This window comes from Rhinichthys klamathensis, unplaced genomic scaffold (genome assembly GCF_029890125.1).
Source record: "Rhinichthys klamathensis goyatoka isolate OS25496 unplaced genomic scaffold, OSU_Roscu_1.1 h1tg000269l_1, whole genome shotgun sequence".
NCBI lineage: Eukaryota > Metazoa > Chordata > Actinopteri > Cypriniformes > Leuciscidae > Rhinichthys > Rhinichthys klamathensis.
Window position 1 is genome coordinate 1,058,885 of NW_026606789.1, and position 16,935 is coordinate 1,075,819.

Sequence of the window (16,935 nt, forward strand, 5' to 3'; positions counted from 1 at the left end):
GTTTTCCATTTTAATATATTTTAAAATGTAATTTATTTATGTGATGGCAAAGCTGAATTTTCAGCATCATTACTCCAGTCTTCAGTGTCACATGATCCTTCAGAAATCATTCTAATAGGATGATTTGCTGCTCAAGAAATATTTTTTTATTATTATCAATGTTGAAATCCGTTGTGGTGCTTAATATTTTTTTCAGGATGAATCATGAAAAGTTGAATGCTTCACTGTTGATCAAATTAATGCATCATTGAATTTCACTGAATAATAGTATTAATGACAGACTACAAACTTTTAATTGGTAATGTGCACTGTACTGGTACTAGAAATCACAAAGCGCTCTTTACTGAGCTGTCACATTGATTTATTCAGGCCGATGTAATTGATCTTGACTAAAGTAGCAAGGCTTTGGACTCGGAGGCAGCTATAGTCCTTCTGTGGCTATATTTGCACATCCTCAAGAGATTGACCCTATATAGGAGACAGATTTACACTTTGCAGTGTATTTTCCCGCCTATTCCACCATCAATATTAAATCTACATGCGTTCACATAGGAACAGAGATCTAGTTCAAAGGCATGATATGACAATGCCTCTGACTCTCCCTAATGGTGGCCACTGATTGTGATGCCAGTTCCTATCTCCATTGTCCTGAAAATATCAGCTGTCGGAGATGCGTGGGTGGAAGAGAGACTGTGTAATTGAGGTCCGCTGAGTTGGGTTAACACACTGTCTTCCTGATTGCCCTTTGTGTGAGGTTAAATTAGGATGTGTTAGCACAGTGTTCCATTTTGTTGCAATTTTACCCTGTAATTAAAAAAAGGGCCATGTTAGAGGTTCTTTAATTGGCTTAATTTCAAGGTTCAGATGACCCCTCTAATGTTGTTGTTTGTCGGCTCACATTTTATGTCCTCACACATTAATTCTTCATTTCATGCTGTCCTTTGAGCACACAACAAAGCTTTTTGTTTTTGCTCGGGATTAGATGATGAGACCTGACAGGGCACATGTTGCATCTTGTAGCTGGGTTTCTATGGAAACCAGGTTACATTCGAAGACATTTGAAGGGAAAACCCTCGGGCCCCAGTTTGTTCCCTGACTCGGTTTCAAAACAAATCTTAATTGAATTTGTGGGCCTCCTGATATTACTCATGTGCTCCAGACATGGCCCAACCCTAGTGAACCCTGTGCCTGAGGAGGAGGGGGGAAATGAACAGCCCCTTCCCTTCATGTGTTATCTCATAGGACAACATGTTCTCCTCTCTGCTTCTGCAGCACTGGCCTGGAAAATGTCGCTGAGCGCCAAGATACAGGTTCCACAAACATAAATGCTGTGGATTCATTATGCACCAGAGGTTGAGGTTGTTTTTCAGGATACTAGCCTACATAGAGAGTAAAGAAAAGCTTGACTGCATATCTAATTAGCAGCCAGGTGCATTTGCAGTCTGATCTACGGACCTGACAAAACGATATATATCAAACATTTTGATGAGCATGTTTGAGCATCACCCGGACCCCCCAATGCAGTAAAACTGCACATTTTAGAGTGGCCTTTTATTGTGGCCAGCCTAAGGCACACCTGTGCAATAATCATGCTGTCTAATTAGGATGGATTATCTCAGCAAAGGAGAAGTGCTCACTAATGGCGGGCATACACTGTGCGATATCTGTGCGATTTCAGCAAGGTACCTGCTCACACTGAACGAGTAGATCGCATGCGATGTAAAGCCAAAGCTCAGGATTTATGTGCTTTATGAGCTGCGACTTGACTGCTCACACTATACGTGTGAAATATCCGCGATAAACCCCGTGCCGGGTTGCGCCTATAGACGATATCATGTTTCCAGAGATGTTATCAAAACAAGCATCAGCTATCAATATCAGGAGGATTTAGCATTTCCAATTTATGTATTAAAATATTATTATTATTATTGTATTATTTTTATTAGGGAAGGCCTAGGCTAATTTTATTATTAAATTGATCTGCTATTATAATTAATTTGCCACGCAATAATTTCACAGCACATCACCGCATAACCAACGCGCTGTGAGGATAATAAAATATTACATAGAAGCTTACTCCTCCTCAAGTCCTCATTAAAAATTGTCTAACATTTAGGTCGATTACAAAATAAGCATATAATGAACTATTAACAGTCTATAATATGTATGTATAATATAATAACACTGCAATAATTAGTCATCAATGAAAATTAAAAACAGGTTTATTTCAAAAACATTGAATAACAAATTAATAAAAGAGGCACGGTGATACATCGCAGGTGCTTGGAAGACGTGGATATGGTTAATCCATTTTGCAACACGAACTGGAGGTAAGCAACAGTAATTTGTAGCTAGTTTGAACTACAGAACTTAAAGATCTCCCTCTTTTCGTTTTTTTTTTTTTTTTGCTGCAGATGAAATGGTTAAACTTCTATTTTCGCGCAGGCGCAGTGAGGGGAAAAACACTGAGTTAAGGGCAATCGGTTCATAGCTCTGCATCAACTGTGCGATATAGTCACGAGGAGCGACCAAAATTTCTGACATGCCAGAAATTCATCCGACCATCCGATTGTCGATCGGGAGAGGTTAATCGCCTCTTGTTTCTCAATGTAGCCTACACTGCACGAACACTGCACGACAAACGACGCACGAGTACGACAAAGCTGAAAATCGGCCCGACCCGAAAAAGAGTCGCACGAGTCAGAATTCTGCCCAAAATCGGACGAAAATCACAGTGTATGCCCGCCTTAACACAGATTTAGACAGATTTGTGAACAATATTTGAGAGAAATAGGCCTTTTGTGTACATAGAAAAAGTCTTAGATCTTTTAATTCAGCTCATGGAAAATGGGGGCAAAAACAAGTGTTGCGGTTATAATTTTTGTTCAGTGTATAAAAATAAACAAAGAAATAAAATAATTGTAACCGAAATAAAACAAATTATTTAAAAAAATTAAACCTTTCATATTTTAGCTAGTTGAACCGTTCTCATTTTCAATTACTTTAAATTGATGTACTAACTAAAATATCTAAAACTGAAATAAAAATTTATAAAAACTATATAGACATTTAAGAAAAAACTTGACAAAAACATACAACAAAATGACTAAAACTTTCAAAATTAAAAAGAAAAATATAAGAATAAAAATAAATTCAAAATATGAAAAACTATAATAGTATATGAATGATACTAAAATAACACATTAAAAATGGAAAAGGAAATGATAATAATTAAAGGAGCTGTATGTAAGATTGTGGCCAAAACTGGTACTGCAATCACTTTCAAATGACTGTAGAGCGGTGTATCCCCTCCCCCTCCCCCCTGACTCGAGGTTGCCAGATCGGCTGCAGGATCCAGCAGGAACTTAGGCTGCTACAAGGAGCTTCAGTGACGAGCAAGTGACAAGCTGCAGCTGTGGTAACTACAGCAGAGCTGGCAACCTGGATGCCGCAACACTACTGACTTCGTGATTGGTAGATAGGTGGAGGGTGTTACTTGCATCAGACCAAAACACAACATGACAACATCAACATCAGTTGAGGGCTGCAACTTCACTTTTTAAATGACAATATCCTGGCCGGACTACTGTTGTCAGTGATATAAGTATTTGAAATGAACATGATTTCTTAATGTCTAGTGACATATCAGGGCCATTTTATGATTAATTGAAATAAATTTCTTACATACAGCTCCTTTAAAAGATAATTAGCCTACCCTTTTTTATAACAAGGATAGTATAGACCTATGTTGTAAAATGTAATTTGGTACAAGTCTCTAAAACTTAATGATATTTATGAATGAATAAATAATGAATAAATATGAATAAATAATGTTATTTGGAAATATATATGTGTGTGTGTGTGTGTGTGTGTGTGTGTGTGTGTGTGTGTGTGTGTGTGTGTGTGTGTGTGTGTGTGTGTGTGTGTGTGTGTGTGTGTGTGTGTGTGTGTGTGTGTGTGTGTGTAAAATTACAGTAATACATGTGTTCAGTATGAATTAATTTTGCATGATATTTGGAAAAAAATATAAAAAATTTAGATACATTTAAAAACTTTTTTGAAAGCAATGATTACACTCACATGTAGTGAAGCTACAAGATTAATATGTTACATGTCATTGACCCTAGATAAGGCTTTTGACTTTAATCCAAGAAAAGATTAGTTTTTTTTTGTCAAATTTTCGCACTAACCACCTGAAACTGTATGGCTTCCCTCTGTCTTGGACAGGCCTGAGAAAAATATTTGGTGACTGACTGATTGCATTTATGAACCATTATATGCATGGATCATTAGCTGAGTATTATAACCAGAGCGGTGTGAAATATCATGCTGGTTGGCAACCAGGTCCATGGGGAGTCAAAATTTCACACTGTTTGGATTCATTACCCATATCTCAATGGGTGGAAGCTCACTTTGCTTTACTGTCCGCTGTACTGCTTTCTTCAGGCTGATTTACAGCCAAATCATCATTAATGTCCAGTATGCATGCCATAAACGGTCACACTGGGTAATAGACGCATTATTTCGTTCATTTTTGGATGTGAAAAGGATCAAATTGGCATTCATATACATTTTATCACAATTTTTTTTCCCACATGACTAAAATTATTGTTTAACCCCACCACAAAACTGCCACATTACCTTGACATTATCAGCCCTGTCCAGCTGTACAGGCAAGCCAGACTTATTAGAAATCAAAAGACAACAGTGGCAAACCAGTGGGAGACACATTTCGGAGTCTGGATCATATCAGTTGACAAACCAGAAGCTATGGCAGCGTTTGAATGTGAAAATCCTTTGAACACATAAATCCCTGGACCAAGAAATTTCATATCCACTCGGGATAAACCCTGAGCCCTTCAAATGGACATTTTAGAGAAAGCAGTTTACAGAGTTTACAGAAAACCGCTTGACAGCTTATTCACACGAAATGGGAAACTTCAGCAAATATACGGCTTGTAACATATTAGAAACTTTAGAGAAGCTATGTATGATGCAACAACAACAAAAAATAACGTTAAACCAGTATTTTTTCTTATTTCATCTTAACATCCTTAAATTAAGATTGTGTTTATGCTTGGGGAAAATTTGTTTTCTCAAGTAAACTGAAATATTTTTGTAAGGTTATTTAAATATTTTTAAGAAATACAGATACAACCTGAACAGAAGATACATTTGTATTTGCAATGAGCATCAAATCAGCATATTAGAATGATTTTAAAGGATCATGTGACTCTGGATACTGGAGTAATGACTGCTTATAAATTCTGCATAATCAAATAGAAAACAGTTCTTTAATATTGTAATAATATTTCTGTTTTTACTGTATTTTGATCAAATAAATGCAGCCTTGGTGAGTATAAGAGACTTATTTTTGATAAAAAAAGAATCTTAATTATTTTTGCAAACTTTTGACCAGTACTGTATATTATAAAGTATTTTAAAAAATATATTATTATTAAGTCGTGATTAATTTCTCCTGTTCTGACCTTGAGTCTACTTGGTATTGTGTGCTTACAGTAGTCACGTAATGACAAATGACTTGGAAAGAAATGAGGAACTGACTGAAGAACAAAAGTTGTAAAATACTCTAAATTAGATGTGGCCCCAAGCCCTTTGAACTGTCAGTAGAGATTTATATTCCATTTGAGCAAGGACACATTGTTGTACTTTCCTCAGGAAGCCCAGGGAGATCTCGCCATGCATTATTTCAAATAAATCAAACCTGTTGAAGCAGTGGGCGGAGAGCGTTCATACAACTGTTGGGAGAAAAAAAAACGTAATCAGCGTTTCTCACTATAAAAACACATCTCAGGCAGAAAATAAAAATGAATTCAGCCGCCTCAATATTATTGCTCTAAAACCTTTAGAACCTATATAGAGCTCCCACACAAAATGACAACTCTCCCTTTTATTTTACATTATTGTTTACACAGTGCTTGTCAGCAGTCTTTGAGCTTCTCCAGTCCGTTTGTTCTTTTGCAAGCAAATTCTCTGTAATCGTGAAGAAATGAGTTTGCGCTTGCTTTCCGCCTACATGCGTAAGAGCCATTGATGGGTTGAAAGCGTCGCAGTGAGAGCACTTGATATTGCTGCGGCATCTTCCGGTAGCATTGTTCCCTTGGAAATAGATTATGGGCTTGTATCTGCGATAACTTTAATTACATTTCATCATTTCTGCACTGTGTTTGTGAGTGTGTGTGTGGTATCAAATTCAGGGCCTCAGACAGTGTTTGATGGATCTTTAGATAAGTAATATAAATACAAGTCATTGCTCATTTGAACCTAGCTTCTTGAAACTAATGCACTTCTCTTTCTGTCTGTCTCACTGTTTCGACCATCTGTTTGTCCATATTGTGCGGCCCATCACTTCCGCCCGGCTGTAGACATCACTGTTGGCCTCCCCATCGGTGTGATAATAGCCTGTGGCCTGGCGCTGCTGTTGCTCTCCTCATTCGTCTCCTGGAGGCTGTGCTGGGTTCCTTGGAGGAACAAAGCCCTCTCGTCAAGTTCTGCGGTCCTCGCCCCTGACGACTGCCCCTCACTTCATTTACCGTCTCTCCTGCCCAGTCCTCAGCCATCCGAGGTCGCCATGGCGACTGAAAAGGATAAGTATTCTATGGCGTCGATGGGCTTTCTGGAGGCAGCTGTTAAAATAAGCCGCACGTCTCCCGACATCCCCGCCGAGGTGCAGCTCTCCATGAGGGAGCACTTTTTGCGCCGTACACAGCGCATGCAGAGACAGACCACAGAGCCTGCGTCATCCACCAGGTAACAGAGCCAAAAAGCATCTAGGAACACACACTTACACTACCCTTCAAAAGTTTGGGGTCGGTAAGATAATGTTTTCCTAAAAGACAACTGCGCTTATTTGATCAAAATGCAGTAAAAGCAGGAATCTTGGGAAATATTTTTACAGTGAAAAAAAACCCACAACTGTGATGAAAAGCAGCCATAAGGCTATTCATTCTTCAGTGTCACATCATTTCATTTTAAGATGCTGATTTGCTGCTAAAGAAACATTTCTGATTAAAAGTCTTACCCCAAACGTTTGAACAAAAGTGTTGTCATTGGCTAATTGTGATTAATGAATTGAATGTTGATAAATGTTCAATATTAAAGGTTTTTATGTCTAGTTGTTATTTAGGTACAAGGTTTTATGACTCGGTGTTAAGATGTCCTTCTTAGAATTTATTATAGAAATATTTTTGTGATTGTATTTTAATAATTTTTTTATAATACTTGTATTACTTTTTATTTTAATTGTCAAAGTTATTCAAAGGATTCGTTCACCCAAAATTTTGTTATTAATTACTCACCCTCATGTCGTTCCAAACCCGTAAGACCTTCGTTCATCTTCGGAACACAAATTACGATTTTTTTAAAATGAAATGAATGATGAAATACACGAGAATACTTTTTGCGTGCAAAAAAAAAAGAAAAAAAGGCATGGTTGTGATGCTGACGCAGGATCCAGCCAATAATGAGCCGCCGTTCTGATGTAGAACCCAGAAGCGATACGCTGTGTTTACTACGTGAATCGCATCAGAGTCTGACACGGAAGAGAAGAAATAAATTCGTAATTTTTGGGGTGGGGGGGGGGGGGGGTTGCGCACAAAAAGTATTCTTGTGGCCTCATAACATTAAGGTTGAACCACTGTAGTCACATGGAATATTTTAACAATGTCTTTACTACCTTTCTGGGCCTTGAAAGGAATGATTGTATTGCAGTCTATGGGGGGGTCAGAAAGCTCTCAGATTTCATCAAAAATGTTTTTATTTGTGTTCCGAAGATGAACGAAGGTCTTAAAGGATTAGTTCACTTTAAAAAAAACTTTTGCTGATAATTTACTCACCCCATGTCATCCAAGATGTCCATGTCTTTCTTTCTTCAGTCGAAAAGAAATTAAGGTTTTTGATGAAAACATTCCAGGATTTTTCTCCATATAATGCACTTTGCTGGGCACTAAACGGTTCAAGGTCCAAAAGACAGTTTCAGTGCAAACTGCAAACTGTTCAAATGGCTTTAAACGACACCAGACGATGAATAAGGGTCTTATCAAGCGAAACGATCGCTCATTTAAAAAAGAAATAACAAAGTTTAAGTTTTATAAGCTCAAATGCTCGCCTTGCTCTGTTCTGTGTGACTCTCCTGTTCGAACTCGTTCATCAAAATGAACAAATCTTTTTCCGAGTCAATTCGTTCATTTCGTTCGTTAAATGAACCAAATGACTCGAAAAAAGATTTGTTCATTTTGATGAACGAGTTCAAACAGGAGAGTCACGAACGTGCATCACAGAACAGAGCAAGGCGAGCATTTGACATTATTAAACTTAAACTTTGTTATTTATTTTTTAAATGACCAATCGTTTCGCTTGATAAGACCATTATTCATCGTCTGGAATCGTTTAAAGCCCTTTGAACAGTTTGCAGTTTGCACTGAAACTGTCTTTTGGACCTTGAACCGTTTAGTGCCCAGCAAAGTGCATTATATGGAGAAAAATCCTGGAATGTTTTCATCAAAAACCTTAATTTCTTTTCGACTGAAGAAAGAAAGACATGGACATCTTGGATGACATGGGGGTGAGTAAATTATCAGCAAAAGTTTTTTTAAAAGTGAACTAATCCTTTAAGGGTTTGGGAACAACATGAGGGTGAGTAATTAATGTCAGAATTTTAATTTTTGGGTGAACTAACCCTTTAATACAAAATCAGATGTATTCTATATATTCTGTGAACATTTTAAAATAAGTTTAAAAGCGGAGCTTCTTACCCCTTTCATGATTTTCAGTGTATTGCAATAACAACATTTCCTTTAATAATAAACAGGAGGATGCATCATCATACTGTACATGCTAAAGTCATCTAAATATGTTAAAATGTAGCTATAAATTCACACTGTTCTTAAGGGATGCCCATCTTCCCCCTTTTTCCTATTTTTGATCAATGTTCAGCCTGTAGCCTGTGTCTGCAACCATTTACACATGTCATCTGTCACATATATACCTGAAGGAGAGGCAGACTATGAATCAGACTGTCAGACCACCCTCCCTGTATTATTATTTCTGTGTAAACTTTCCTCTATTTCCAAGGTGGTTATTCCAGTATGGCTCGAAAGGCATCAATTACAGTCACCCCATTAGAGGATCTCAAGACATTACAGAACAGATGAATACTGCACCAGCAAGAGAAATAAACTTCTCGGAAACATAATTTATATTTGAAAAGTATTTTGCTGATGATGCATAATATTTTAGAGGACAGTGAAGTCTTCCATCTGTGACTGCTTTGTTATTTTATCCCTTCAATAATGTATTTCAATTTCACTTCAGGGCGAGTTTTTAATGTTTAGCTGCTTAATAATCACTGGAACCAAGAGAAGTGCTGCTCATGCTTGATTCATTTGGGCTTGTTCCAGGGACCTTAATTACTTGTCCACTCAAAATTTGATATGTCATGTAGTAATGTATTTGCTCATTAAATAGTAATATTTAATTTAGCTTCAGTTTGTGGCTGCTTTTGAAGATTTTCCACTGCTTTTTGTTAAAGAGCATTCCTAGAGATCAGCCTGACAGGGAAATATGGAGTTTTATTAATATTAAATAGTATGCACTACAGTTGTGAATTAACTACACCAGAATTCATTTTAACACCCGGTCTCCTTTTGAGAACAGCAGTTACACAATGGATGAAACAATTGCCTTCATGGTATTGAGGTTTGTCTTCACGAATTGTGACAAAGCTCAAGTGTATATAACAATAGTATTGTATAGTCAATGAATTATGCAAGTGACAAATCAGTAGGATTTCAGTACAAAAAACATTCAGATTTTAGTTATAAAACCTTGCCTTGGGCTGTTCAGTTTTTAATCCAACTTTTTCTAAACATCATCAAACCCCTCATGTTACTCTTTCTCTCCTTTATCTCATTTTTTCAGACATAGTTCCTTCAAACGTCACCTTCCCCGTCAAATGCAGGTTGGAAGTCTGGACCTGGGAGATGATTATGATGTGGATGAGCAGCCAACCAGCATTGGCCGTATCAAGCCTGAACTCTACAAGCAGATGACCACAGAGAACGACGACTCCGACAATAGTAAAGGCGGCAAAAACTGTGGCAAGATCAACTTTTCTCTCCGCTATGACTATGAGAATGAGATGATACTTGTCAAGATACTCAAGGCATTTGATCTACCAGCCAAGGATCTTTGCGGCAGCTCCGACCCCTATGTCAAGATCTACCTGCTTCCAGATCGCAAGCAGAAGTTCCAGACACGAGTCCATCGTAAAACGCTCAACCCCACGTTTGATGAGTCCTTCCAGTTTCCGGTACCCTATGATGAGCTTTCCGCCAGGAAGCTCCATCTCAGCGTTTTTGACTTCGACCGGTTCTCACGGCACGATATGATTGGGGAGGTCATATTGGACAATCTGTTAGAAGTGTCTGATCTCTCGAGGGAAACCTCCATCTGGAGAGACATTCAGTACGCTACCTCTGTAAGAGAACCTTGCCGCTCTCTCTTTTCTTGATGTGTTTGCCAAATCGTGAAATTCTGCTGGATTTTAAGCCGATTTTTTTATGGGTGCTCATATATGTATTGATCACATTTTGATCAGATCTGTAAATTAATATACAGTGGGTTACAAAAGTCTGAGACCACTATTTTTTTTATATATACATATATACAAATTTCATTGAAAATTTAAAACAAATTCGAGTAAAAAGTTGACTTGTAAAATGTAGATTAAAATTTCACAATGTTTCAGTAGTTGGTTTGAGAACATCTGACCATGTGTACAAAACTGTTCACATGATCAAGGTCACAAATTAGCTTTTTTTGATAGTGACCAAATCTAAATCTAAATTTAAAAAAGAAAAATTCATTGTTCATTTTATATTTTAACGGTAATAAAAAAAGGGTTTTTTCCAGGTTAAATTAGATGATTAGATTTTATTATTATATTATAAAATTGTATATTTCTGTATCTGATACGGTACAAATGGTTGAATATATATATATATATATATACATATAAAGAAAAATACATTTTATTCAGCAAGGATGAATTAAACTGATCAAAAGTAATAATATTTACAATTTATTTACAATATGTTTACAAAAAAATTCTAAATGTGTTTACAATATGTTTACATCTATTTTCCAAATTATGTTCTTTTGAACATTTCATTCATCAAAGAATCCTAAAAATTGTATCAAGGTTTCCATAAAAATATTAAGCAGCAAAGCAAATAGCAGGATCATGTGACACTGAAGATTCTAATGATGCTGAAAATTCAGCTTTGCATCAGAGGAATGAATTCTATTTTAAAACATATTAAAATAAAACACAGTTCTTTTAAACTGTAATAATATTTTGATCAAATAAATACAGCCTTGGTGAGCATAAGTAATTTCTTTGAAAAATATAAAATTCGTACAGATAAAATGTATTCATTGTAGTCTCAAATTTTTGGACCCCACTGTACCACATGACGTGAGCCTGGTCTGATAAATCATAAGTCATCCAGGTCATCTACAACATTCTAGACACTAGTTTAATTTTTGTTAGTAAGAGAAGGAAGGATGGATCCTGAAACCTTAGCAAGTACACTTGATTTTGCACCGGTCAGACAGTTTGTGTTTAGTGTAGATTAGAAAATAAATTAATTCTAAATAACAAGGCCATTAGATGGCGACTAAGGTATGTGAATTAGCTTGTTGGGTTATTGACATAAGCCCTATTCGCGTGGGATAAGTATTACCTGGGGACCATGAGTGATTTAGAAATCAACAACATCTTTGTTGATCCTGGATCAACTTTCCAATCAACCAATCAGATTTGAGGGACAAGTTTACAGTTTATGTCAAGTTTAGGCTTAGAACCAGGCTTGTACTTAAACATCAGTGTTATTCACCTTTCATTACCCTCTGATTTTAGGGGATAGTTATGGGTAGGGTTAGGTTTTGGGGTAGGGATTGGGTAAGGACTATTTTGGGACAGGAACGTTGATCCAGGATCAACAAAATATGTTGATCCAGGACCATGTCTTACTTGGCAAAATCACGGTGACCTTCCTTACCGCATGCTGCTATATATGTCATTCATCTCCATCTAATCATTCTTTTTGTTTTTGCTCTTCTGATGGTTTTCAGCTTTCTCTTTCTGCAAATTGTATAGTTGTATGGTGTAGGCTATAGCGATATGACCCAGCACCCGAAATTCTATCAAAACACTCCATTATGAAAGATGGATAAAAAAGCGCACAGGAAACAAAAACAGTGAAAAAATTATATACGACCTCGCAAAATCACAGAGATGCCGATTCGCACGGGACTAATATTATCACAGGACCTCGGTGTTCGGCAAAATGTGGTATCATTGCGGGGGAATTTTTACTTTACAAATTAGACATGGCCGATTCGCACGGGATTAAGATCACGGACAACCTCCGCAATTATTACAAATGACTAGAGGTCACCAGGTACATCCCGTGCGAATAGGGCTATAGTCTGTTAAAATGCAGACACAATATTCAACACTGTGCTATACACCTGCTTACACCAAGACAGCCAAATTAATGAGAGTTCAGGGATCTACCCTCATTAACACACAGATAAGGTAGTAATTGACACATGGAGATGACTGACACAGGCTGATTGTATGTGTGGACAAAGTAATTGCCTAATTTTTGTAACGGGCTCAAATAAGAGGTACTGCCAATCACAGCATAATATTAATATTGAAGTTAACCTCCAAAATAGCTACTGAGGTCATCTGAGGTTTGTTTATCACTCCATAACGGCCGGCAATACTCCTCGACGAGTCTTATTTCTCTCTGTTTTCTAGATTTATAGCTATCCTCAAAGGAGCAATTCAATAAACCTGTGGTTATTGCTTTCGTGGCAGGAGGCCGGCTGCCCCTTGAACAATAGCACACGTTCTGTTGTACTTGGCAGGAGATTTGAATCTGGAACTCAATGCACTCATTTCAAAACTCAAAAAACTATTACCGTATGTTCTTTTCATATATGCAGTTTGGATATGTGCATATTCAAATTTTTATTGTTATTCAATTATGCAATTGTCATTTGTGCATTTGTCAAAATTTGGTGTCACAAATGGTTTCAAGACAAAAGAACCAATGGCGTTTGAAATCACTGACTTCAATCATGGTGTGACATGCCATATTTATATATACGTGAGACCTATAACAGATGAGAGGATTATATGTGAAAAATAACGTATCTAAATTGAGCTCTTTTTCATACAAAAAGCTATTGATTGTTTTAGAAGACTTGGGATAAGAAACTTGATACCACCATTTATTTTCAGTGTAAGAAAAAGAACATAAAAATACAGCTAAACTTCTACTTTTATATTTCATGGAAGAAGGATTATACCAATGGATAACAATAGGCTAAATGTAAATGATGACAGATTTTTGGGGATGAACTGTCCCTTTAAGATAATGCCAGCTGACAGCAAACATGTTCCAAAAGGCGAAGATGGAAGGAATTTGGTCTGATCCGAGAAATAGTCAAATTATTTTACAAAAACTTCAACACATTCACTGTATTCACACATCGTTACTCCTCTGGAAATCAGACATAATTTAGTAAGCTTGATTACTTGACTTTTTAACCTGTGCCATATTTTTCTGTAATAGTCAATTTATTTACTTAAAGTTTACTTGCTTTACAAATACATTTCTGAGACATTTTCACAACTTTTCTTTCTATCAAGCTGGCATTTTGCCCATCAGTCCACTTTAAAAAGTCCCTATATGATACTTAAGTGCAAACTGCAAATAATCACCTTAGAGAGCTAGAGAGACATTAAGCCACAAGCAGGGGAGTCATGGGATATGTCTGTCAGAGAGAGGCTTATTGAGCTCATTTAAAGTGATTAATTTTTACATCACGTCTTAATACTGCTGAGATGATGACGCTAACACGCTAACTCTGGCTTCCTTCGCCTTTGCATCGCATGTGCTTAACTTTCAGACAAAGTGGTTGGTCTTAATGTCTAAAAATTCCACTGTTCCAATGCATTGCCTTATTTTTGTTGGATAGGCCTAGGCTTGTTTTATCTTGATCTAAAAGAAACGTCTCAGGTTACTACTGTAACCATAGTTCCCTGAGAAAGGGAACGAGACGATGCGTCATCGACGCTTTGGGGAACGCCCCCAGCGTGAATGCGTCTGAGCATCAATGTCAACTAGTCCAATGGATAGAATGAGCGTCACGGGCGGGTGACGTCATGACCAGGAAGGCATAAGAGCACATCCGGTGAAACGCGGCATTAGCTTCAAAAAGTCAAAGCAAGCCGATCACAGGGATGCAGGAAGTATGGCAGGGTGACGCATCGTCTCGTTCCCTTTCTCAGGGAACTATGGTTACAGTAGTAACCTGAGACGTTCCCTTTCGAGGGAACTCGCGATGCGTCATCGACGCTTTGGGAACGAGAATACCCAAAATGCCAGAATTCCAAGTACCTGAGTGTCAGTCTGTTGGAACTAAGCACTAAGCACCTGAGAACCTGGGGCAGCATCCAGGTCCAAACTGTAAAACCTGACGAATGTGAGCGGTGAGGACCAGCCTGCCGCATCACAAACGTCTTGGATAGAAACCCCAAATAACAAGGCTTTAGAGGCCGCCATACCCCTCGTAGAGTGAGCTCTGACCACCAAGGGACACGGATGGTCAGAGTACTCGTATGCAAGTGAAATAGCCTCGACTATCCACTTACTAACCGTCTGTTTAGAAGCAGGAAGACCCTTCTTAGGTGATCCAAAGCAAATGAATAACTGGTTGGACTTCCTCATTGAAGATGTCCGATGAACATAAGTATCCAGTGCTCGCACTGGACACAAGAGGTTCAGCCTTTCCTGGTCCGCAGATGTAAAAGGAGGAGGACAAAAAGCCTGCAGCACAATAGGCCTCGGAATCAAGGTCGGCACCTTAGGGACGTATCCCTGTTTCGGATATAAGAATGCCTTGACCATCCCCGGTGCAAACTCAAGGAAGGTGGGGGAAACCGAAAGGGCCTGAAGGTCTCCAACTCTCTTAAGGGAAGAAATAGCTAGCAGAAAGATAGTCTTGAGGGTAAGAAATTTCTCTGAAACCGAATCTAAGGGCTCGAACGGAGCCCTAGACAGGCCTTCTAGTACTATAGCAAGATCCCAAGCTGGCACCTTAGTGCGAGTTGCAGGCTTCAGCCTCAATGTGCCACGAAGGAAACGTGTAATCAGGGGGTCTCGACCCAACGATGTACCCCCCACCAGGGCGTGGTAAGCCGCAATGGCCGCCACGTAGACCTTGAGCGTGGAAGGACATAGACCTGACGTAAAGCGCTCCTGCAGGAACTCGAGTACTGTGTTCACAGAACAGTTAACTGGATCCCACTGATGTCGGTGACACCATACAGAAAAAACTCTCCATTTAAGCGCATAAAGTTTCCTAGTAGCTGGAGCTCTGGAGCTTAGGATGGTCTCAGCAGCCTCAGCTGAGAGACCACTCTCTATGAGTTGGGCCCCCTCAGAGGCCAAACCCACAGGTTCCAAATCTCTGGTCGAGGGTGAAATATTGTGCCCCCGGCCTGAGACAGAAGGTCTCTCCTGATCGGGATCTCCAAGGGAGGACCGTCTAAGAGATGGATCAGGTCCGCAAACCAGATCCGACTCGGCCAGCGTGGTGCTACAAGCAGTAGGCTTATTCCGTACTGGCGGACTCGTTCCAGAACTCCTGGGAGCAGAGCAACAGGGGGAAATGCGTACAGACGTAGCCTCGGCCACGTCTGCACCATAGCATCCAGCCCCAGGGGGACTGGGTGAGTAAGGGAGAACCAAAGTGGACAGTGCGTCGTATGCTGAGACGCAAACAGATCCACCTCTGCTTGGCCGTAAAACTCCCAAATTTTCTCCACCGCCTCGGGGTGGAGTCTCCAGTCCCCTGGCCTCAGCTCCTGCCTCGACAGGATGTCTGCCCCCATATTCTGGTCCCCAGGAATATACACTGCCCTCAGGGAGAGTACCTTCCCCAGAGACCACAGGAGGATCTGGTGCGCCAGTTTGCAAAGCGGACGCGACCGCAGACCCCCCTGACGGTTCAGATAAGAGACCACTGATGTGTTGTCTGTTCGTACAAGCACATGATGGCCCCTCAGGTCTGGGAGAAACTGTCTCAACGCATTGAAGACAGCCATCATCTCCAGGCAATTGATGTGCCACGAAAGATGATGACTTTTCCACAGACCCTGAACCGAGCGGCCTTCCATTACCGCTCCCCAGCCGGTGAGGAAAGCATCTGTCGAGATCGTAACACGATGGCAAAGAGCTCCCAATAGCGGACCCTGGGTTAAGAACCAATGTTTCCTCCATATAATTAAGGCACGAAGGCACCGCCGCGTGACCTTGATCATACGAAGTGGGTTTCCCCTCGGGGAGAACCCTCTGGTCCTTAGCCACCACTGTAAAGGTCTCATGTACAGCAGGCCAAAAGGTATCACGTTGGACGCTGCCGCCAAGAGACCCAACAGTCTCTCGAACTGTTTCACAGTGCGTGACTGGCCTAGCTTTAGCTCTTTGGTGGCTGTTACCTCGGTGCCGAACCGCCAACTGCTCTGATTCCGCCAGAATCAGCCAGTCGTCGATGTAGTTCAGAATACGTATGCCCTGAAGCCTGAGAGGGGCTAGAGCTGCATCCACGCATTTCGTGAACAACAGGGTGATAAAGCTAGGCCGAAAGGAAGAACCCGATATTGGTATTCTTTGCCCCCGAAAGAAAACCTTAGGAACTTCCTGTGCTGAGGGAGGATGGAGATTTGGAAGTAAGCGTCCTTCAGATCTATCGTGACAAACCAGTCCTCGGACCTGATTTGAGTCACGATCTGTTTGAGTGTCAGCATCTTGAACTTGAGTTTCTGTACTGAAC

The 16,935-nt window shown here is 39.5% G+C and overlaps 1 protein-coding gene across 1 annotated transcript in view; it reads left to right on the top strand.

Annotated features, from left to right (window-relative positions):
- Positions 1 to 16,935, top strand: part of syt6a (synaptotagmin VIa) — a 59,312-nt gene that overhangs the window by 26,041 nt on the left and 16,336 nt on the right. Inside the window, exons 2-3 of the mRNA XM_056268182.1 lie at positions 6,387 to 6,771; positions 9,940 to 10,498. Coding sequence (XP_056124157.1) covers positions 6,387 to 6,771; positions 9,940 to 10,498 — 944 coding nt within the window. The remainder of the gene's footprint in view (positions 1 to 6,386; positions 6,772 to 9,939; positions 10,499 to 16,935) is intronic.